Source organism: Cupressus sempervirens, chromosome 3, assembly GCF_028749045.1.
Source record: "Cupressus sempervirens isolate cs-2001-9-10 chromosome 3, ASM2874904v1, whole genome shotgun sequence".
NCBI lineage: Eukaryota > Viridiplantae > Streptophyta > Pinopsida > Cupressales > Cupressaceae > Cupressus > Cupressus sempervirens.
Window position 1 is genome coordinate 221,007,532 of NC_143120.1, and position 24,195 is coordinate 221,031,726.

General features: G+C 35.1%; 1 protein-coding gene across 4 annotated transcripts in view; it reads right to left on the reverse strand.

Moving 5' to 3' along the window:
* Nucleotides 1–5,150: 5,150 nt before the first annotated feature.
* Nucleotides 5,151–24,195, reverse strand: part of ATG18B (autophagy 18 B-like protein) — a 150,504-nt gene continuing 131,459 nt past the window's right edge. The window contains exons 9-11 of one of the 4 annotated variants that reach the window (XM_089819136.1): nucleotides 5,920–6,036; nucleotides 5,699–5,770; nucleotides 5,151–5,563 (exon numbers count right to left, since the gene is read on the reverse strand). In XM_089819136.1, coding sequence (XP_089675262.1) covers nucleotides 5,413–5,563; nucleotides 5,699–5,770; nucleotides 5,920–6,036 — 340 coding nt within the window. In that variant the 3' untranslated portion in view covers nucleotides 5,151–5,412. Of the gene's footprint in view, nucleotides 5,564–5,698; nucleotides 5,771–5,919; nucleotides 6,046–24,195 lie in introns of all 4 variants that reach the window. The other 3 variants (XM_089819137.1, XM_089819135.1, XM_089819134.1) reach the window with 3 other exon arrangements.

Below are 24,195 nucleotides of genomic sequence, written 5' to 3' on the forward strand. Positions count from 1 at the left end.
ACTCTACAATTTACAAGGAATTTCTTTAAAAACACAGAGGATCCAGTTAGTTACATTTGAATTTCTTTTGCTCCAATTTCTAAATTGCTCAAAATGCTTTGGCGAATTACCTTGAATTTAGAAGCACAATTATAGGCCTGCGAGTAATTTTTACAGACTATTACTAGCCATGTCCACTTAATTGTAATCTGTGTGCTTCATACACGCGCAAGTAGTCATTTGCTAGTTTTAAAACTCCTTCCTCGATGCTTTTATGTTGCATGGGAATTAAAAGCTGAGATTCAAAGGTCACAATTACTTCAAATTTGCACCATATCTTCATCATGTTGGCATGAGCATAGTTTAAAAAATCTGACTCATCAGAATATCATAGCTTTGTGAGATAATATTTACATTGTGCAGCCAAAGCCAATGAAAATATTCCAACTCATTTTATAGACCTATCTCATGTTTGCACTCTGCAATACGAGATATTCCAACTCATTTTATAGACCTATCGCATGCTTACACTCTGTAATACGAGCCTTGGAATTTGATTAGGCATAAAACTTAATGAGGATAGTTAATATTTAAACCACGCCTTCAAAGATGCTTCTTGCATAAATTGTAAGAGATGGTCAGGGAGTAGGAGGGGTCGATTAACAGACGATGAAGGACCTTTCAATAACAACTTAAAAAACAGAGAAACCTAACATGCAAGCAAATGACAGAATAGAGTAACATAACGATAAATGTTTTCAAGGGTAAAAAGGGACACTCGGAGAATTTTCCGCAAGCCTAAGACCTAGATTTAGGGTAAGCAAAGACATGAGAAAATTGAATATCTCCAACTCTAACATAAAGACATGACATTTTTGCAAGCTCCATTAGTTTCAACTAGAAATAAGGTTTAACTAGTGTTAAGGTTACACTTGAGGGAGATTTTCAACTTAATGTTAGAGGTTGGGTTAAATTATAGTGAGGCTTAAATAGTTTTATAATTAGGTTGAGGTCTTATTAAGGAGAACTTTTTAAGTTAAGGTTAGTTTTAAATAAAGGCTACGGTTGAATTAAGATTATGATTAGCACTTCTTTAAGATTATAGTTGAAAGTAAGATTTAAATTAGAATTAGGGTTATAATTAGGAATATGATTATAATTTAGATCATATTTAACATTACGGTTAAATGTATGGTAAGGGTTAGAGTTTCATTCATGTTGCCTTTTAATTAGGATTAGTCTTATGAATGGAAATCTAGGATAAAGCTTGGTGTTAGGGCTAAAATTCAAATAGGATTAGGGCTAATTAGGACTAAAGGCAAGGTTTGATTTTGGTTATAGTTAGAGTTCGATTACAAATAAGGTTACAATCAATATTAGGGATAGAATAATACATAGGGTTAGATTTGTAGTGAGGTGAAAGATTGGGATAAGGATTAGTTTAAGCTTGGGTTGGGCTAGGGTTGGGTTTAGGTTAGGATTAGGACTCACTTAAGGATAGAGATAATTTAATGTGAGTTTTAGGAAAAATATTTGATTTAGAGCTAGAGTTAATTATGGTTAAGCTTCAAGTAAGGTTAAAGTTATGATTAGATAAGAGTTGGGATTATATTATAATTAAGGTTAGGGTCAGGATTTAGGGAGTTTCCATTCAATTAATTGAATGATAAACCTATTTATCTTTCTAGCTGCAACCCAATACTTAACCCTAAAATCACAATGTATTTGATGTCTTAAGTAAACCTCGTCAAAACTATATCTCCAACCATAATTCTAAACCTACTACAAATCCTAACCTTAACCTAAACCCAGATTTTATTTTTATAAATTTAACCCTAAACTTGATTATGGTTGCATCAAACACTAGTCTAATTACATCCCTTGCCTTAATCGTAACTTAATATTATATAAAAATATTTTAATATAGTATTATTATTATATATAGTAACATAAATATTATTATTATCATATTTTAATATAGTATTATTATTATATATAATAACATAAATATTATTATTATCCAAAACAATTAAACATATGTCTAATAAATAAATAATGTTCTTCTTTCATTGAATAATGTGTTAACACTAAGTCATGGCTCTAATGTGTAAGTGGCCTTCAATATACATAATCAATGTATTATCTAAAAATCTTACTATCCAAACCAATTAAACTTCAATCTAATAAAGAGTGTTTTCCTTTCATTTATAAATAATGCTCTCCTTTCATTGGATAATGTGTTAAGTCATGGCCCTAAGCTAGCCTAAAATAGTCATAATCGATATATTAGATAAAAATCTTACTATCCAAGCCAATTAAACTTCTATCTAATAAAGAGTGTTTTCCACGGCCCTAATGAATCGTAAGTTTCCTTTTGATGCCCATTAAAACTTAGGCCTTAAATTCATCTAATAATTTTAGCATGTTATTAGTTATGCCATCCAAACTCTAGAGACCCTAGAGCACATTTAATAGCTTAGAAATCTCATATTGACACTATCACAATTCACTATGAAGGATTGTAAGGTGTTTATCTACTTGATTATATATGTTGTGCATTCTTATATAAAGGACACCCTTTGATTTGAGTACCCTGAAATCCTTCTTTGCCCTTCGGTTGCTCACATAATTTGCATCATTCTTATGATTGTTCTCGTTGAAGACAATATTTCCATTATTATTACTACTAGTCGTCGCTAAGGTTTGGCTCGAGTCAACTAAATAACAAAACTGCATTTTGTTTCCACAATGTACCGGTGGGAATTGTATATTAGGCAAAGTAATACTCTGCGAGTTAAAGCCATTGTTGTTTCCAACCGCTTGAGAAAAGCCCCTTCCATCCACATTGCTTACCAAGTTGCCCACCCTAATGACCAATTTCAACCCAATGTTAGCATTGTGATATGTTGGTAGTTTTAAATTAACAGAGATGATGTTTTCGAATTTGACAAGGAACAAACTGCGATGAGTTCATTTCAACAGGTATTTGTGGTCCAATTGTCATCAGCAACCTTAGTGCTACGACACCCTTTGTATTTAATTCTTCAAATTGGTCAAATACTCTTTCGTATATGTCGTCAATGTGAACTTTTTGCCATGCCCTTCTTCAAAGGGAGTTGTGAATACCCCTTCCAAAGATATCGCTCCATGTGTTCTACTTTTCTCTGTACAGTCATACACCTTCGATATTTTTGCAGACGAGGACATGGTTTAATATTTCCCCAAATGAAGAGGCAATTTTACTTCCTCTTCATTTGCTACCATCAATAATTTGTTGTCTATCATCGCCAATTTTTTTGTATTAACAAAGGTATTGCCAGGAACCTAGGTGCGGAGAAGAACCACTTTTCCTCCTAGATATGAGAGTGTGTCGACCTATCCACATCGATGGATGCCAAGTCATGCCTATTCACCATCATGTCAGTCACATATTCTGCCCCTTCATCGATTGTCCCTTCATCTTCTTCCACGGTGAACTTCTTGTTTGCCACTTCATCTTCTTCTACAAGGAACTCGTCTGTCCCAGACTTTCATTCTCTAGGGTCGTATACAATTTTCCAACTGTAAAATTTTTTCCCTTTTACAAGCAAAAATATTCAAATCATCCAGTTTGAAGCTAGAAATCAGAGAAGTCGTGTCATAGAAGGCTAACACCAAGTGTTTTACAGCCTTGCTAGTTTCATGACAACTTCCCTGTGTTGCAAATCACCTGTGCACTCAAGAATTGCCACAACCTCATTCTCCAAATTTCCAAGAAAATTGTTGATGACAAAATCAACTTCACCTTCTTCCATCTCTACTCTAGCCTCACCTTGGCTTTGATTCTAATTGTAAATAGAAAATGAGCAAAGAAACAGAATAAACCATAAACAAAGAAGACAAAATGCAAGAACACGGGTATTTATCATGGTTCATCCACACTCAAGCAGGGAATCAATGCATTATTGAAATATTTGATACAATACATTGGCTGCACACAGACATTATAATGAGCTCTTGAAATAATAAGAGTTAAGGGAGAACAGTCAATCATGTGACCATTGGGCTTCATGCCCCAACAAGGCAATGGTTTGTGGGTGCAATTATTACGCCATGAACTGTTACAAGTGATAAAAGGATGAGATCAATCTTTCCAAACAAAGACCCTTTTGAATGAATTTGATGTCCATTTGTTGGGTGTTGAAATCTATTGGATAATTGAAGGTAGTCCATCAATTTGACAAGGCCAAAACACAATGTTTTCTTTTTCAGAAGCTTGGGGAAATAGTTAGTTTTGTTGTACAAATGGCTTGCCAATCTGTCTCTTTATAACAATGAGGATAATTAATGCACATAATTGAGATAAAACTAGGTAAGTCTCTTGTGATTGATAATAATCAATGTCAATCAACTAGTTACCACTCTTTTGAATTCTTGACATCTTGCCCCTTAACAATGCCTGTTATAGTTGCTTCTCCTGATTCCTACTCGTAACAAATTATATAAGGTTGTACCACTTGAAAAAATCCAACTCTTAATACCACATTGCTCCATCCTCAGTACCAACTAAAGATGTGCCTAGTTTTTTTTGGAATCTAGATAACCATGCGACCTTTCATTTTATTGCAAAGCATGGGCAAGGATAATCTAATCTAATTCTACCCTCTTGATAATGTCCGCTATACTAATTATTAGTTCACCAATTGTCAAACAGTTGTTTATAATTCGTCAACAAAATATTTACTCATTGAGAAAGAAGATAGTGAAACGTCCATGAGAATCTTCTCAAATTCGCTACTCCTTCAAATAACTTAAACATGCAATTCAACCAAGAAACGGATTCAAAATCTACTGGTACTTTTTTTTGTTCTTTTTCCACATTAGAACTTCTCACATAAAAAATACCTAAAATATTACCTCAAAAAATTGTTGGCATCAAACACTACTGACCTTTCACGTTTACTCAAGTTATATCACTATATTCATGCTTAAAGAAATTTAAAATATGGTTAACTCTAGTATTCCTTGGACTTACAATTACAATAGACAGTAAAATCTAATTAAGAAATCAATACTTTTCAAGATTTGGCTCTTATGGAACCAAAATGATTCTTTTATCAAGTGAAATGGAATTCAGTGCTTGTTTTTTCCATCTTCAAGAAAATTCATTCAAATTCAATCACTCATACACCTTTTAAGAAAATTAATTTAATTATTTACAAGGTTGTGTTCAGTTTCACATTTTTTATATACACTGATCCCTTATATTACAAATGATACCAATAAAGAAAACTTTTGAGGATTTTTCCACAAGACACACCATACAGCTGATATGACTAATCATATAAGAAAGATTGTATCACGGATGAAGATTTCTTAATTTGTTACATTCTTTTTAACCTTCCTTTATAAGGAAGTGAATGGAAAGAACATTAAAGCATAGGACAAAAAATATTATTTTACAAAGTTTGCTGAAATTTGTTCAGAAGGACTTGCTAGCAGATTACACTCTCTCTCTAAATTCCATGGGTGTTTATTGTCATCATCTAATATGACACTGTAATCATTGAAATAGCCATTATAAGTAATACTGAGTATCCGAACCCTGTAACTCATGCAGAAAAACAAATTGTAAGATCATATATCTGAATTCTAGACATTTTATAAGGGATTATACAAACACGGTAAGTGCCCAGATATATAAATGAAGCACAAATTTAAACACAAAATATAAAACTACCTTAGTATGTTTGTTGTCAAACCCATCACCTTTACCATGCTAACTTCTTCAACATTGCAAATTATTGCTCGGCTGTAAAATCCAAACATTATGACTCATCAACTCAAGGATTTGAGGCAGCGATGGAGATAATGTTTGCAACTAAATAACAAAATTTAGTATTTGATACTTATAATTGGCAATCTAAAATATAAGAGCAGCGCTAGCAATATTGTCAACACCTCTTGACTCCTGCAGGGAGTACACTGTGAAGCACAACATGATGATAAGAAGGTTCTAATGCATCATTGAGAGAAGTTGGTATTACAGTTGCAAGCAACCCAGAAGATCTTTTGTTCCTGGAGCAACTAAGCAAATGTTAGAACTTAACAAATTAGTGCTTTAACCTGGTTACAATACACAAATTAAATAAATAGGTGAAAATTACCATATGTTATTTCAAAAGTGCCTCTCTTCTTCATTGACACCGTTTTATTGAGTTCTCATTAATAATGATAGTATTGGAGACAATATAGTACATTCAGTAGGATCGTGCAATCCTTGCCATAAGATAGATCAACAAATCAATCACCCCAAGCTCAAAGTGAACCAGCTGCATATAAATCGTGGACAAACTTGACTAGTCTATGTCAAACATAAGACTAGGGCTTTATATTTTATGAATCAAAATCATTCTATAATTCAGCATGCAGCAACATTTTTGAGTTCGCTCAATATAGCTGAAGATAGCAGAGATTGAGTGAAACAGAATGTTTTTCTTCATGGTGACTATTTTGACTTAGCCAAAGAGATGGCATGTAAATATTGGTTTAAAAAGTTGATTGATGAAATTTCTGATCCAATTATTGATTGTGGAGATGACAGAAGACGAAATAAATTCAAACAATCTGACTCGTTAAAAATTTAAAATGATGACTGAATTAATTGAGTATACTTGGTTATAAGTAAAATCATCAAAATTCTCATGTTCAACACAAAAAAGTAGCCTGGCATCACAAAGAAAGCATTCCGCAGTCTGCAAAGCGCAAAAAAAAATTATTTCCCAAATCTCACTCATTTGATGCTTTGACGACATTCAGTGCAGTTGAAGGTGATTTCAACAGATTTCCCATGCTCTTGGGATGATAATGAGTTTGTTGGCAGGTAAATAACAATGTCTCCACTTTGTTTTCCATCTTTCAGATTTTTGTTTTGTTTTTCTTCTCATTCTAGGGTTTGATTACTTACTTATTTTCTTGTTTAGCTAGCTGCTAGGTTATCCATTTGATAAATCGTTTATGATTAAGGTTTGACATTGTTTTTTATAGTTGAACAACACCAATTTTGTGGAATTATTATGGGACAGAAAATGACAATACATCACCCCCCTAAAATATCTTGTTTGGATCTCTGGAAGGGATGTTTCACTTTGTAATAAAATGGAACCCAACATCACACAAGAGGTTAATAATCTCCTTACTTCATATGAGATGGGGAATTAAAAATAAAGGACACCTACAACAATCACGGTTGGAAAGGGTCCTCCTCTTGAGGCCAAAGTAATGAGTTCTTGTAATGGACCATGGATAAAGTGCTCTTGTAGCAAAGGTAAGCATAATACAAGATTGGCAAAAGCCATTTTTTGGTATTTCAAGAACATACCCTTTCACAATGCGAGCAGCTCTTATTAGGAATCAATTGTCATTGCATTAGCTCTAGGAGTCTTTATTGGGATTTGATTTTCATTGCATCAACATTAGCTGCCCTTATTGACCTCTTATGACTTGAGCAAGCCATTGTTGGATGTTACTGTTAGACAGATAAGGGACTTCGTGGAAGAACAAGAGGGTTTGGCAAAGAAGGGACTTACACTACTTTGTCTAATGGGTTGAAGGATGGCAAGACCTCCAATCTAATTTACTTTCTTTTTGTTTTGAGTTATCAGTTATTACTTAAGTCAATAGGCACCTCTAGTGCAGTTAAAAATATGACATGCTATGCAACATGTAGCATGAAGTTCTCATGGAGGTGGGCATGCAGAATGTTCTGCAAGTTGTGATAGACAATGCAATAGCATTTGTGGCAGCCAATAGGCAACTAGAGACAAGGCACCCTCCTCTATTTTGGAGCCCTTGTGCCACTCATTGCATTGACCTACTCCTCTAGAATATTGATGAACTTTTGGGGGTCAAAATTGTGATGGAGGTAAGAAAAATATTTAAAATATATCCACAACTACCCTTGGATGCTTAATCTAACGAGGTGTTCCACAGAGATGTGTCCCTCCCTAAAAAAATGAAGTTTTTGAGACAGGGACACTCGAGGATGGGGGGATGACTCGTCCAAAATGTTTCTCTGCTGCAGCTCCACCTCCACAATGTTTCTCAGCTGCTTGGAGATGCTTTCCACACAGGAAGAGACATTTCTTTCTAGAGGGAGGCCATCGGGGGGTGCTTGGATGTCTCAAAAACTCCTATATGTCCGTCAACAGGGCAGGGCAAGGCACTCTCAAACTTTTCCTAAAAAAAAGTTTTGTTTTTTTTTAATATAAAACCAAGTTTAAAGTGCATCTATATAAAATATATTTACTAAGTACATTACATATTATATATATATATATAAGGAGCTATTTATTATAAATTGTGGATATCTCATTATTTAAGAGAATAAGTATTTCTTAAATACCCAACCTTTGGTTGCAATGAAAATTGAAGCTAAAAGTAACTCAGTATCCTTTAAATGGAAATCAAATTCCATTTGGGATTCATATAAATGCGAATATAAGTATTTATTCCATGAGCCACTATATGGGAATAAGTGGCATGTAGAAATGGAATTAAAATGCAAACCAAATGGACTGAAATGAAATGGCATTTCATGGTATAGAATTTGCAAACATATATGAGGAAAATCAATTTGGTATTAGGGCATTCTTTTATATATTCAGATGTTATGTAATGGACTATATTTGTTTTATTGCCACATTTTGTGTTTCAAAGATAGAGTTTTAACCCTATGATATGTAATGACCCTTACTATAAAGGCCACTGAAACCCTCAAACTGGACTTAAGAATTTTGTCAAACAGTTGGCATGTAACCGAATAAGGCTGCAATATTACTAATTGTTGTACAACGAAACCTCAATATATGATGCCAATAATGTATGAACAACAATTCCAGATTATAACACTACTAATCTAAGAGATAGATGACAATATGAAACTCAAATATGAAGTCCAATGCAATTCTGATTTTATGACAGCAAATAGAACTGATTACAATGAGAGACAACTATGCACTTCTAATACATCAAGCTCTTGACAATGCAATGTTATGACATGAACAATAACCCAGTTCAGATTTGGAATGCAAAGGACGAAACTTTTACAACAGTTATTAATGACTGGAAATAACTATTTATGCAATGACAGTGCTGACTGTTCTAATCCATAACATGCAATATTTTGGCAATCAAAACTTCAGTTTGTGCACCTGAAATAGCTCCAATTTTGCCGGATATGAATGCTGAATTAATGCCACACGAAGACCTCACAATCTGCCCCAAACCGACTCACAAAATTGTTGCTGCTGCCCAACTAACAAGGCCGTACAGGTACGGCCTGGTACGGCTGCTAGATAAAAATATTGTAGCGTTTTTTGTCACTCCAAAAGCAATAAATCTGGGCACCTAGGGTTGCTGAATAACCCCCTAAAATATGAAATTCATCCATCAAGCCAATTAGGAGTTCTGAGCAAAAACGTGGGTCCAAACCCTTGACTGGCAGTCTGAAAATAATGCACAACTGTGTCTTCAAACCCTGTTAATCAATCCACAAATGCTAGGGCACAACTGAAACCCTTATTCCAACCAAAGTAAACCCTTATAACTGAATCTCAATGAAGTCCAAATGAGATGGCTGAATTACCAACTCCTCAAATGCAACAATTCAGGTGATATTTCACACCCTCAAAGTCGTCAATCCAAGGGAGTGATTCGTTCCCAAAGATCAAATAATAATTTGCGGACCCAAGAGACTACAAATTTGCTCCACAATGGAAGAAGTAGAAGAAATCTCAAATCCAAGCATGTCCAAAATGAGAGGCCCAGCCCTCTATTTATTCACTTTTCTAAGAAGTTGCTAGAACTTCTAGAAACATCCTTTATAAAATCTCATTATAATGCACTTTTTCTAGAACTTCTAGAAACATCCTTTATAAAATCTCATTATAATGCACTTTTTATAATAAAGTAATTTTATAAAATAAAAAGTGCAACTCAACTTAAAATTATAACATGTAGGCCCCAATAACACATAATAATAAAATATAACCTCTTAACACTTCTTCAAGAGCAAGATATGACCATCTGATCCGCAGAATTGACTCTCTCTCCACACCATTTGCCTACGAGAGTCTGGAATAGGCAAAATCCATGATCAATGTCATGTCGAACTAAAGAGGGGACATTACAGTCCGCCCCTCCTGAAATTGCTTGGCCTCAAGCAATCTCAACGCCGGGTGCTGCAAAATAGCTTCCCCCTCCCAAGTAGCATCCTCAACAGGTAGATCTTTCCACTTAACCTAGTATTCTCTGATCACTCTTCTGCGAAGCTGCTTTTCTTTGCTCTCCAGGATGGATTCTGGCACTAAAATCAATTTTCCCTCATCGTCTAAAGGAGGTAATACTGCGGAAGGCACCACATTCTGACCCAACGCCTTCTTGAGGCGGGACACATGAAACACATTGTGCACCCTGCTGTCTGCCAGAAGCTCCAACTCATAAGCCACCTCACCAATTCGCCTGATAATCCTGAATGGTCCGTAATAGCGTGGCTTGAGTTTCTCTGCACCACTCTTCTTAAGAGTAGATTGCCTGTATGGCTGCAACATGAGGTAAACCATATCATCCACCTCAAAACTACGCTCAGTCCTCTTCCGGTCTGCATACTGCTTCTGCTGGTTCTGAGCTCTCGCAATATTATCTTTGAGAGTAGCAACTGTATCCTTACTCTCCTGTAATAATTCTCCTGCACTGGGTACCCGGCTGTCGCCCAACAACAAATCCAAGAAACTAGGTGCTTCATAACCGTAAAGTGCCATGAAGGGTGTCATCTGTATAGTGATGTGATATGTAGTATTGTAACAATACTCGCAGAGATATATCCATCTGACCCAAGCTCGCTGCTGAGCTGCCACATAATTCCTTAAATACCCTTCCACCCATTTGTTCACAATCTCCGTCTGACCATCGGTTTGTGGGTAATAGCTAGTGCTGGGTGTAAGCTCCGTGCCACATAACCGGAATACCTCCTGCCAAAAATTACTCATGAAACGGCTATCCCTGTCACTCACAATGTTCCGAGGCAATCCGTGCAATCTGAAAACCTCCCGAAAGAAAACCTCTGCCACCTGAGCTGCTGAGTGGGTAGTGGTGATAGGAAAGAAATGAGCATATTTTGTTAATCTATCTACCACCACATAAATACAATCCCGTCCTTGTACCTTGGGCAAACCTGTGATAAAGTCCATGGAGATGCACTCCCACTTCTTGTCAGGGATCGGAAGTGGCTGTAGAAACCCTGCCGGATAGGTGTGTTCTTGTTTGTTTTGCTGGCAAACAAGACACTCTCGAACGTACTGCAAAACATCAGCTTTCAGCCCCTTCCAAGTGAACCGCTCTCGAACTGACCTGTAAGTCTTGAAGTACCCGGGATGGCCTGCTGTCGGTGAGTCGTGAAATGCTCTCAAAATCAGTTGCTTAACCTTCGATCCTGGGACTAGGTAAATCCTGTTCTTGTAAATGATTAAATCATCTACAAGTGTGTATCTGGTATCAATCACTGTTCCCTCCACTATATCGGAGGCCCATGTATCCCTGGCATACTCTGCTATAATCAAGTGTCGCCAATCCTCTGATATCTGAACCATAAGAGTGAGGTGTGGCCTTCGAGATAGAGCATCTGCAACAACATTCTGAGTTCCCTTGACATATGAGATGTCAAAATCATATGCCTGCAACTTACTTACCCACTTTTGCTGGCGATCATTCAGGTCCCGCTGTCCCAAGAAATGCCTCAAACTGTTATGATCAGTTTTAATACAAAACTTGCTACCCACAAGATATTGTCTGAATTTGGCCAAAGCATGCATGATGGCCAACATCTCCTTATCATATATACTAAATGAACACTCGAGGCCTCTGAGCTTCCTGCTCTCATAAGCTATGGGGTGCTTATTATGCATAAGTACAGCACCTACTCCCCCTCCAGATGCATCACATTGAAGCTCAAATGGCTTCGTGAAATCAGGTAATGCTAGAACTGGGCACGTAGTCATTATCTCCTTAAATCTCATAAAACAGTCCTGTGCCTTCTGAGTCCACACAAATTCCCCTTTTTTCAGTAGATCTGTCATGGGAGCTGCATGTCGTGAGTAGCCACTGACAAACCTGCGATAGAAACCACATAAACCAAGGAACCCCCTCAACTGTGTAAGGTTCTCTGGTGGAGGCCAATCAACAATAGCGCGAATCTTTTCAGGATCCATCCGCACTCCATCTGCACTAATAATGTGTCCCAAATATAACAGCTCGGTCATCCCTAAGTCACATTTGGACTCTTTTACATACAAGGACTCCTTCTGTAAAATGCTCAACACTGTCTCCAAATGCTCTAGATGCTCCTGCCATGATCGGCTATAGATCAAAATGTCATCAAAAAACACCAGCACGAATTTCCTCAACTGATGGTGGAAAACTCTGTTCATAGTGGACTGGAAAGTGACAGGTGCATTGGTCAGACCGAAAGGCATGACTACAAACTCAAAGTAATTGTAATTGTTTTACCACCACATGATTGTAGATTGAGAAGCAAACTAATTGTATACACTAACAGTGATCAAATAGGGACATGACCCTACGTGGCCTTTGGCCAAGTAGAGTCATGTCTCTACAAGACATGACTTTTTTGTAGCTTCTGTCGGATTGATTTTATCATGAGATACCTTGTTAATGGTAAATTATCTTTAAGATAAATGTCTTATATATATAATATATAACATATATTATATATATTATGCATTATATATCTTATATATATAATATATATTATATATTTAATATAATATATATTATATATATTATGCATTATATTATATTATAATAATATAATAATACATTACATATATGGTTTATATATATATATATATATAAAGGTGAGTTATACATATAGTAATTTATTAACTAAATGATGATTAACTATAGGGACATGTCTCTCAAAGAAACATGTCTCCTCTCATATTTATATGAGATCCAAATCTGCATCTGAAAATCATTAATAACAATGGCCATGATTCTACATTTGCAGAAACGATCTTAGTTACTTCAACATGGTATCAGAGCCAACTACAAATGTAACCAAAATGCATGGTAGCCAGGAAGAAGAATATTTATTTGGAATGGAAAATATTTTTTTGTTTACTTGGAAAATATAGACCAAGCGATGGATATGGGGTTTCTAACTTGGTAACAAGAATGAGAACCCAACTAAAAGAACCTTGAGAAAATGAACGCATTGAAGGAGCGCTTGTCATGAATGTGATGTCGTAACTCTACTTCTTCACCAATTTAGTGAAGGTTAAAAGTGATGGACTCGTACTAACGTCCCTGATAGAGGCACATAACTAGACCCAATCACCTCAACATTAGTCACAATTCGTCAAAAGGTAGTTGAGGCCACCCCTCTCACTCCTCCAAAATCTACAAAGAAAGAAGGGTAATTTAAATTTATTGAGCGCATACTCTCAGGATCATTGGTTCGCAAAGGTAAGGAATGGAATCGACAAGCCCATCTCCACTACCTTTTCAAGGTCTACATGTCCAGCACCTATTGCAAACATATTAACCAGAGAACTCGTTGAGATGCCAAGGATCAACGCCTTTCTTGAGAGACAATTGAACGGCTTTGATCAAACTGGTGAGCTCACCCATATGAAGGTCCCAAAAATTATTTTAAACTCAATGGCTCGAGGATACAGGCAAGTCATAATTTAATGAGATGTGAGCATTGCAAAACTAAAACAAACAAAAAAAACCCTGTATCGACCATTAGCAATCAAGGTAAATAACTGACGTGGAAATCCATATCATCATGGTGAATGATTTGAAGAGAAAGTTGCACACCTTATAGAAAAGGCAGACCCACCACTCCAAAATGTAGAGAGAAGAAAATTAAAGTGTAGATGAAAGAGACACTCAAGTCATAAAACATTAGCTATAGAAACCACATTGGGCAGGGACAAAAGAAATGCTCGTCCAGTCATCACTCTGTGGTGACGTGCATTATCGAATAAAGGAGGTATAATCGATACTCACCATAAAACATTGACAAGCATGATGCGAAGCTATTAGAAAACATTGACAAGCATAATGCGAAGGTATTAGAGGCATCAAGGACCGATGTTGAAAGGTGGGCAGTGAGGTATATGTTTGTGCTAATACTCATTCCATGGGACATAATAATTCAAAGATATAAGGTATGATATGTTATGAATTAATTATTTGTTTATACTATTTCTATATATATGATATATTTTATATTATATATATATGATATATGACATAATTTTTATATTTTGAATTATACATGTGCTTATCTTAATTACATAATTGCATGGATTGTAAAACAATAGTTATATTATATTGAGGATAGAGAAAATATTATGTAAATTATATTATCATTATGGTGACTAAAATATTATTCAGTTATGTAAATAACTATGTTTGTAATACTTCCTTATTATTTGAATAAGAATTTCATACTCATTGTTAGTTATTTGATAATCAAATAATATGTTTTAAATATAGATTAAAATATATATTGGGGATTGAGTATATATGTTCAAAGCATGTAAGACATTTATCTATATTTCATTCAATAATCTTATATAATTATACAAAACTATTTATTATCCTTGAGTATTATCGTAGTCTCTCTTTCTTATTTGTATGCATACAACCAAGAGCTATGTGCCTTGATCTTTTCCTTCGAGATTGTTACTGCAGGAAGAGGGAGACTGACATTTCAGCTGCAACCTTGAAAGAGAGGGAGTAGATAGAGGATATGGTTTCGTCAACCTTCAAAGATCTCAATCATATTGATTCAGAGGGAGTAAACCATGTGATAGAATCTTCAATGATCGATAAATTGTAACTGTCAAGAGGACTATAATTCATGCAACTATGTGATCTAAATGGGCCTAATCCTTGTGTACATCATATGAAAGTAGTGAATTCATTTGAATCATCTATGATAAATGATAAATGATACTTGACGTATGAGTTGTAGAGTCATTCAAGTGGCACAATCATACTCAATCAAGGTATTGGCGTATTGTGGACGAGTTTGTGTTCGTTTCTACTATTAAGCTAAATGAATGTTTGGATTTTCAATGGATAAAAAGAGCAAGTTCGAACTTACAAACAAGTTATCATATTTGATACAAAAAAATATAAGAATGAGTGGGAATGTTATATTGTGGGGGGAATAATAGTCAATGTTACATTCCCACTTGAACCTTCCTTAGAAGGGAGATGTTCTATTCTCAAATAATCTAAAAAGACAATTTCTGAATCTTCATGTGCAGATAAGTATTCTTATCTTTTGCATTTATCTAATTTGTAGTCTATCTCTCTTATTTGTAATTCTATACATACTGTAAGGGTTGTTTGCCTTGATCTTTTCGTTTATGTCTGAGAATGTTCTTACAAGAAAAGAAAGTCAGTACTTTACACATGCTACCAGATATTGGGCAGACTCAACCTAATGATAGTAACTCCAAAGACCTTGATGATCAAGATGGATAAAATAAGGCTCTCATCTTGATGATTGAGATTATGAGATTCTTCTACATTAAGAAGGAGTATGACACTTCTTCAAAAGGAATGCAAAAGCTTAGAAGATTTCTACTCAGAGGGAGTCTAGAGATACATGTGGGTGATTGCATGATGTTGATGGGCCTACTCCTACGTATATCATGAGGGAGTGATGAGTTCGATAGGCATCCTTGGGTAAACAGAGTTTCTGAGTAAGTAACTAGAGGACTTGACTTCCCAGGATCGATGTTCAGAGGGAGAAATTTTGAGATGCAATCCTTTGTGAATGATATCTTCTCTAAGGAGAAGTTCTAAGAGAAATTCTTTATAATGCACTCTCCTCTATGAGAGAGAAATATGAGGTGAAAAACCTTTGTACCACCCTACGACTAGGTTCATGGTGGTTACTATTTCACATATGATATGTAATGAAAGGTGACGATTTTTTATTGACATATAAATAGAAGGTAACCATTATAAGATGATCTTATAAATGGTAGACCTATTATCATGGTTCTTTGGGCCGGATTTTGTTGGACATCATGATAACGAACAAACAAAAGGTAATATTTATAAGGTGACAATCTTGCAAATGATAGGCCTATTATTATGACAATTTTGTTCTGGATACACCGGAAGTCATTGATAACGAAAGCATTATGATTACTCTAGATATTGTTTCGGACAATTAGAGATCATAATATATGTTATGATAGTGTTCATAACATTGTGATTGTAGTTATTTGACAGGTCACTATTTCAGAATGTTAAAGTCAAATAATATGTTGTGTATAAATATCCTCAATGCTGATATCTCATAAAATGTTTTTGTCACTTCTCCCTTGCTAAGAGGGAGTGTTGAAGTATAGCATTAGTCGAAGTGATATACTCATTACATTCAGTATTTGTATTCATGATTTATATGAACATTGTTTTATGTCTCATATTATTGATAAGAATATATGTGTGTGTGTGTGTGTGTGAATTTATTTATAAATGACTTTACTTAACTAATCGGGCTCTTATAATCAGAAGAGACTATTATGTTATAAAGTTCCTGAATGTAATTGTTTTACCACCACATGATTGTAGATTAAGAAGCAAACTAATTGTATTTGCTTATACACCCACGGTGATTAAGTAGGGGCATGACCCTACGTGGCCTTTTTTCCAAATAGAGTCATGTCTCTACGGGACATGACTTTGTTGTAGCTTCTGTCAGATTGATTTTATCATGAGATACCTCATTAATGGTAAATTATCTTTAAGATAAATATCTTATATATATAATATATATTATATTATATATATATATATATAATATATATATTATGTATTATATATCTTATATATATTATATATGTAATATAATATATATTATATGTATTATGCATTATATATTATTATGTAATAATATAAGCTTATGCTAGAACACCTATATGGTTAATATATTAATATTATATATATGGTTAAAGGTGAGTTATACATATAGTTATTTATTAACTAAATGATGATTAACTATAGGGACATGTCTCTTGAAGAAACATGTCTTCTCTCATATTTATATGAGATCCAAATCTGCATTTGAAAATCATCAATACAATGGCCATGATTCTACATTTGAAGATTCAACAATTTTTCTACCAAGAGTTTAGGGTTCATGAAGTAGATGCAAACATAACCCTCCAACAGGATGAGCGAAATTCAGAGTGCTATGTTAGACTGAGATGTATGTCAAGACTGGAAAATAATATTCCATGTTGTTATAAATTAGTGAGCAAAAACTCATAAATAGAGTTCTTACCTTAAAAACTAAAATGAATAAATAAAATTTGGAAATATTTACTGCAAATTCATGTAGTTTGAAAACTCGAGAAAAATGCATTACATCTCCATTGGGTCTGACCAGTCCACTTTTGACTATGTTAAAACAGCTCACTTTAATATTCTAAAATGAAAATAAAATTGCTACTAAAAGAAATTGAAAACATTATATGTGAAGAATTTTTGTGATGTCTGTAATTCTAGAAATTAATTCACTAACTTAACTTAGGTGGGACGAGGGTTGCGTAACAGGATTCAAGATGAAATTATTGTAAAGATGCAAAGAAGCTTATACCCACAATCTCAGATATTGATTCTCTCTCTCTCTGCCCCCCCTGGATGCAAACTATAGTGCATCCCAAGGCAGAAGCAAATGCCCTTTGAAGGCACCCAAGAAGCATATCACAAGGTTGTGGATGCGTTGGAGCATATCCACAGGGCATCCACAACCCTGTGATGTGCTTCCTAGGTGCCTCCAGAGAACTTTCAAGGGCCAGCAAAAAGAAAAAGGTTATCTCTGACATTAAAACCAAAAAAACCACTTAAAACATGTGTCATTTTCCATCTTTTAATATTTTTTCTCTAAACCCTAAAACGGCCCTAATAAAGGTCATTCTTTTTTTTCATTTCATTTTGTTTACTACTTTGCTCTATTCTCATTTGATCTCCTTTTTGGTATTTTTAAAGGCAGGTGATTATTTTTGAAGAGGATCGTTCGTGTGGTGTCAGATAGCTTCCACAAAGGAGATCTAAGCGCCTAAGGCAAGCATTTCTATAGAGAGATCTCTTCAACCAATTAGAAATTCTTGGAAAACCTCAGGTGCTTTTACTGTTTCCGATGGATGAAAAGATACAAGGAACTTGTTGTGAGGTTTCGACACCATCACCCAATTGCAAATGGGGACCCCTCTTTTGTTTTCTGCTTGGATTGTTGTAGTTCAGTTATAGAGATTTGGCATTGGACTTGAGTGTGAAGGGATGGGTTCGCATTTAGATTGAAATGGGGATTGGGCTAAGTAGGGGAGGTAGAACAAAATTGGGAGTGATGCTAAAAGAAGAGCTAAATTTGGCCAAGTATAAAAGGCAGCTTGGGCTGAGACATATTTTGCTAACCATGTAAATTTTGTCCCATCTTGACTTGCAACATATTTTGCTACCCATGTAAATTTTGCTTCATTTTGTCTCATCTTAGAGCCATGCCTTTTTTCTTGCCTAAAATTTTGTGTCTCTTCTTGAGTTGAGCCTCCTTTTGCTACCCATGAAATTTGTGTCTCGTCTCAAGGCAAGTGTATGAAGCATCATCCCATCTCAAGCCTTGGAGTTGCAACCCAATCTGAGAGAAATGATCATTGAACCTTGAAATGGGAGGTTGAGCCAAGAAGTTTGTCATAAATGTGTGTGGCCTTTTTTTAAATGACATTGGGCCCAAAATTTGAGGCAAAACAACCTTGGAAAATAATGTATGAGCATGGGGGAGTAAAATTTGAATTTACCATTAGAAGATAAACATTTAATGTAATTAAACCTAGCATTGAGATTTGAATTAAATATTTCTAACGACATTAATCGAGATAGAAATTACTTTCAAATTAAGGTAAGACCCATTTTGCATCAAAAAATAAAAAGAGAGATGAGATTTATAATTACCTTGATTTTGAAAAATAGAGATTGATTATAAATATGAATTAATTAATTCATCCATTGTTGCATTGAAATTATCCAAATGATATTGACTTTAACAAATGGAGAATTAAATTAATAGAAAATAGATCATAAATGTTAATAAATTAAATAGTTTTCAATCACATTTGCATTCCCCAATTAAATTATTTTTATTGAAAATTAAAACGGAAAGTTTGTGATGATTTTCTAAGACTTATTGCATTTATCATTTAAAATTTTACAATTATTTACAAGTGGATGTTTTCCTTGCAGGATAAGGAGTGATGAGGTGGTGTTGGCAACAATGGGCTCTCTTCTCATTGATCCATTGTCATTCATCCTTATCCAAATGTCATGGATTTGAATTTTCTCATCGGCCAATGAAGGCAGTGTAATGTTTCATTGGCCCACAAGGTGGTGCTTCATTGTAATTGTATGGGCATTTAACGTTTGTAGCTATGGTTAGGAAACCTTAATTAGGGCTTATGTGGATTAATCTTGGCCCTTGATTTCAAGTCAATCTTGGTTGTTCATTGTAATTCAGGGCTCCTATATAAACCCCACCCCTCTCATTTACAAAACAGATTTGTTGGAGAATTGTTGCTAATATATTGTCAAATTTTCTCTGCTTTTCATTCTTGTCTTACATGGTGAATAGTAGTGACCAAGCTTGCATTATTGCATGGCAATCCATATTTCCTCCCTTAATTTAGGATTTTATTTCATTTTATTCAGAAGTAGTCAAGTTGGAAAAAAGAATTGTGGATGTTTACTTGTTTGACTCAAATATAAACTAGGCCACTAGCCTCTTACAGATGGTAGGAGTGCCTTGTGTGGTGAGCTAGTAAAAGTAGCTAACTTCAATTGATATCCAGTCTTTAGTTTACATCCATCAATGGGACTAAAGAAGGTAGATATTGATTTGAAAATCATTTGAGTATATCCTTAAAAGCTTGCACTAGGTGGTTGGAGTCCCTAATTAAGTTGCATCTAGTAGAGTCCAGTCATCCACAATTCCTTTCATTTCTAGTTAGAGGTAGAAGTAGGAGTAAATTTAAGTTGGAGTTGAAGTGGAAAAATTGAACTATATTTTGATTGCACGTTGTAAAGCCAAATCTTTAGAAGTGCAAGAGTTGTTATCCATTGAATGAATAGCGTAAGTCCCTTTGTGATAACCAACAAATCACATTATTTCACTAAGCGAGTATCCACGATAGAAGGAACCTTGACGTCATCCTATGATCTTACATTGTAAGCTTAGCATGAGAGATCACCTTATATCAAGAGAGGATTGAGTGCTTGGTGTTTCTCCTTAAAGCATTAAGCATTTGATTATGCATGTTGAAGTGGAACAAAACTCACATCAATAGAAATTAGCGCTGGGAGGGCATAAACAAAGTATATTCTTGGAATTATCAATAGCAATGAGCTTTAAAGTATATTCAAGATAAGAGATCTCTTTTTAAAAAAATCCAAAAAATGAAAATTTTGAAAAAAATCTCAATGGAAAGGTGAGTGGATGTTCTTTTGATTTGGTTTGATTTGAACAAGAGGTTGCATCCATGTGATTTGGCTCAACTTGCAGCAACAAGGCAATGTAGGATACATGGCACCACTAAACATGAGGAGATGCACTGTTTGATATTTCTCTTGAGAGTGGACTTGGTATTACGAGGTAGAATTTATTTTTCAAAAGTATATGAGTCTGTGGTACTAATCAATTCAGAAGCAAAGTTTTTTGAGTTCAAAGAAGATATCAATAGAAAACAAAGTAGATTTGGTGGAAATACTTGGTGTGGTGTACATTGCCTCTCCCATTCAGAATATACTTGCCCATCTTGTCAAGACACTTTGATTTCCAGCTCTTGCTCTCTCATCTTAATGATGAATCACGTAGTATGATTCGAAACGTTGCTAGTAAAAAATTCAACACAATCGAATCTAGAAACAATTATCAATAATTTTAATGGATTGTAGAAATCTGATCTCTCTAACTATTGACTTGATCAAGATTCAAATGTGTTGGTATGAGCTAATATCTACGGGGGTTGGCAAGGGTTTATTCCAGCTCCCAAGTTGGATGTCAAATTAAGGTAGTAGTCATCACTCAAGTTAGGAACCGAAGGTTAAAGAAAGAAATCAGTTGCATCAAGGAAGCATGGTTGAGTATAATGACAATGATAATCAAGGGGAAGAGCTTTTGTGCATCACTTCAGAAGAAGGTGTTGAAAAGAAAATCAAGGACACAATCAGTTCTATCCAAGGAAGAGGAGACATATGAGACAGAGATCAACAACATGAAGAACTAAAAGAAGACCAAAAGTTTGCAGAAGAAATCATCGATAAACTTTCCCTCATCCTGCAAGGTTGAATTCTTGAAGATGAACTGAAAGGAATTCCAAGTACTTGGAAAGGAAGATGGTCAAGTGGACAAGTTGAACAAGGAATTGCAAGCAATCATGAATGAATCGAGATACAAAGAGCAATTTGATAAGGTACTAAAAGACATCATCAGCACCAAGCTCTTTTTTTTTGTTTTTTTTTTGGGGGGGGGCGAAATATTATATTATTATCATGAATACTAGAAGTGTCATAATTCACCATTAGCTTCGACCTCTAGAGGTCTTGCTGCTTGCGATTGAATTCAATGAGGAGCTCATGAAGATAATGGTTGATCTTCCTTCTAATTGCAAGGATGCTTTGATTAACGAGATTCTATATAAAGAATTTAAAGATGTTGCTAAGCAAGATTCTACATGCAGCCTTGAGAGAGAAGAGGATGAAGAGCAATTTGGATCGATGCTATAGATGGATATTGCACTTGAACAACTTGGGGAGATAGTTGAAGGAGAGATTATCAAGGAATGCTGGATTTTTGAGGATGCCCTTAGCAATGTTCACAAGGATGCATGATTCATTTCATACAAGGACAAGCCTAATGCAATATTTCATGGGTTTGAATGCAACATTGATCCTACCTTGGCCACCCAAGAGTTCAATGTTAATGCTCATGGGGTTATCCATCATTAAATAGGACCTTTTGAAGCCTTCAATGATCAACAAGGATTTCAACATGAATTAACACTCAAGATATACCAGGTTGTTTCTTTCCTTGCTTCTAATGTTGGAAAATTGGAAAGTTATTATTTTGATTATGGAGGTTTGGTAAAGACAACTTGCTTGTGGATTAATCATGGTCCTAATGAATTGCCCCAACTAATGATTTTCCTGAATTTGAAAATGAGGTAGTAAATATTTTTTCAAAGTACAAGAATAAATTTGCAAAATTCAAAACCATCACCCAATCCTTGTTGCTCCTGAGCTTTTTGAGAAACCATGCTAGACCAAGTGTACACACACACACACACACACGCACACACACATATGTATCAGTCTAGTCAGTGTCATCCCTTTGGGAGTCTTGTACGTAGTTAGAATAGGTTTGTCTTGAACCATTTGTCTCAAGAGGGTTAGTGTAGCACTGTAGGTTACCCTTTTAGTCACTTTAGTTTAGGTGTGTCGCTTTGTCTTGAGTCATTTGACCCAAGTTGTTTGGTAGTAGTTGCTTAGTTCGCTTTAGTTTAGTAATCTACTTTGGGTAGTTTAGTTTAAAGGGATTCCAATTTGTGAGAAGGGTAATGTGTTCTCTCACACACTTTGGTGTTCACCCAGCAGATTTGTTCAGTTGATTTCTTGAATACCACTTGCGAGGATACCTTGGATTAGAAATACATTCATTGTGTTTAAGGCACCTGAGTCTTTCGATTACAACATTTTACTCAACTTAATTGCTCTAGGTTCTTAGGGAGTTTTCAAAGTGAAGTTGAAATTAGTAAAAATCTTACACTTGCTTTAGCGCCAATGTGATTTTCCAAACCCTAAGCTTCACTGCTTGTAAGCCAAAAATAAAAGATTGAGAAAAAAAATGCAATATCAAAAGAAAAGAGAAAAGGCAATATAAAAGGAAAAGAAATGCATGAATGAATGCAAAAGAAAAGGAACAAAAAAATGAGAAAAATGAAGTAGTTTGGCTTTGGGTGTGCAAACATATCTACCAGTGCTATACAAATAATCACAAAATGTAGAGCAATGGTTGTGGTTGACCATTGCGATAACCTTGTCGAGGCTATGGACGCCTGATTGGCAACGAGGCTCTATCGAGGATGATTTTGGAGTAAGGATATCAAAATAGCTAAGCCCAACGGATCTGAAATACTTTCTAGGTTCTTGTTGAGTGGGGAATAAATCACTTGCACACACGAGTAATTGTGGATTAAGATTCTGAGCTCAATTTGTGGTTTCACCCATTTTGAGTACAATTTATATTCATTGGATAGGTAAAACGGGATTAACCGGAGGTTCTTAATTCTAAGTAAGTTACATTCTTGAAATGTTGAGGAATCTTTGGGTGTGTGCTAGATGTTGTGAGGTTTTCACACCATCACTCCATTGCAAATGGGGAACCCCTCTTTTGTTTTTTTGCTTGGATTGCTGTAGTAGTTTAGTTATAGAGATTTGGCATTGGACTTAATTATGAAGGGATGAGTTTGCATTTAGATTGAAGTGAGGATTTGACCTAGTTGGAGAGATGGAACAAAATTAGGAGTGATGCTAAAAGAAGAGATAAATTCGGCTAAGTATAAAAGGCATCTTGGGCTGAGACACATTTCACTACCTGTGTAAATTTTGTCTCATCTTGAGCTGAGACATATTTTGCTACCCAATGGAATGTTCAAGTATTTAAATTTTAGTAAATTGGTATTTTTTATTTTTACATCTTTATGTCTTATATTGTTATACATCTTTCATGACTAGCATTTTAAGTACCACATGTATAGTATATAGTATATACATCTTCGCCCCCCACCATCTCTCATCACCCCAAATTGATGCCCCTTTATCCCCCCTGCCCAGAAACCTGTCCCACTGTCCCTCTTTCCACCAAGGTGGTGTAACAATGGCCCAAATCAAGAAATTGCACGATCAAAACCCTCAATCAGGCTTGCGATTTTCTGAAAAAATCTTTTACGACAAACCACAAAAAATTTCATAAGATACCTCCGATGATTTTTGTTTCAAAAAATCAAAAAACAAATTTCTGGAAAAAGTTCCAGATCAAAGGAGACTCGATTATTTTTCCTTAAAAAGTTTGCCAAATTT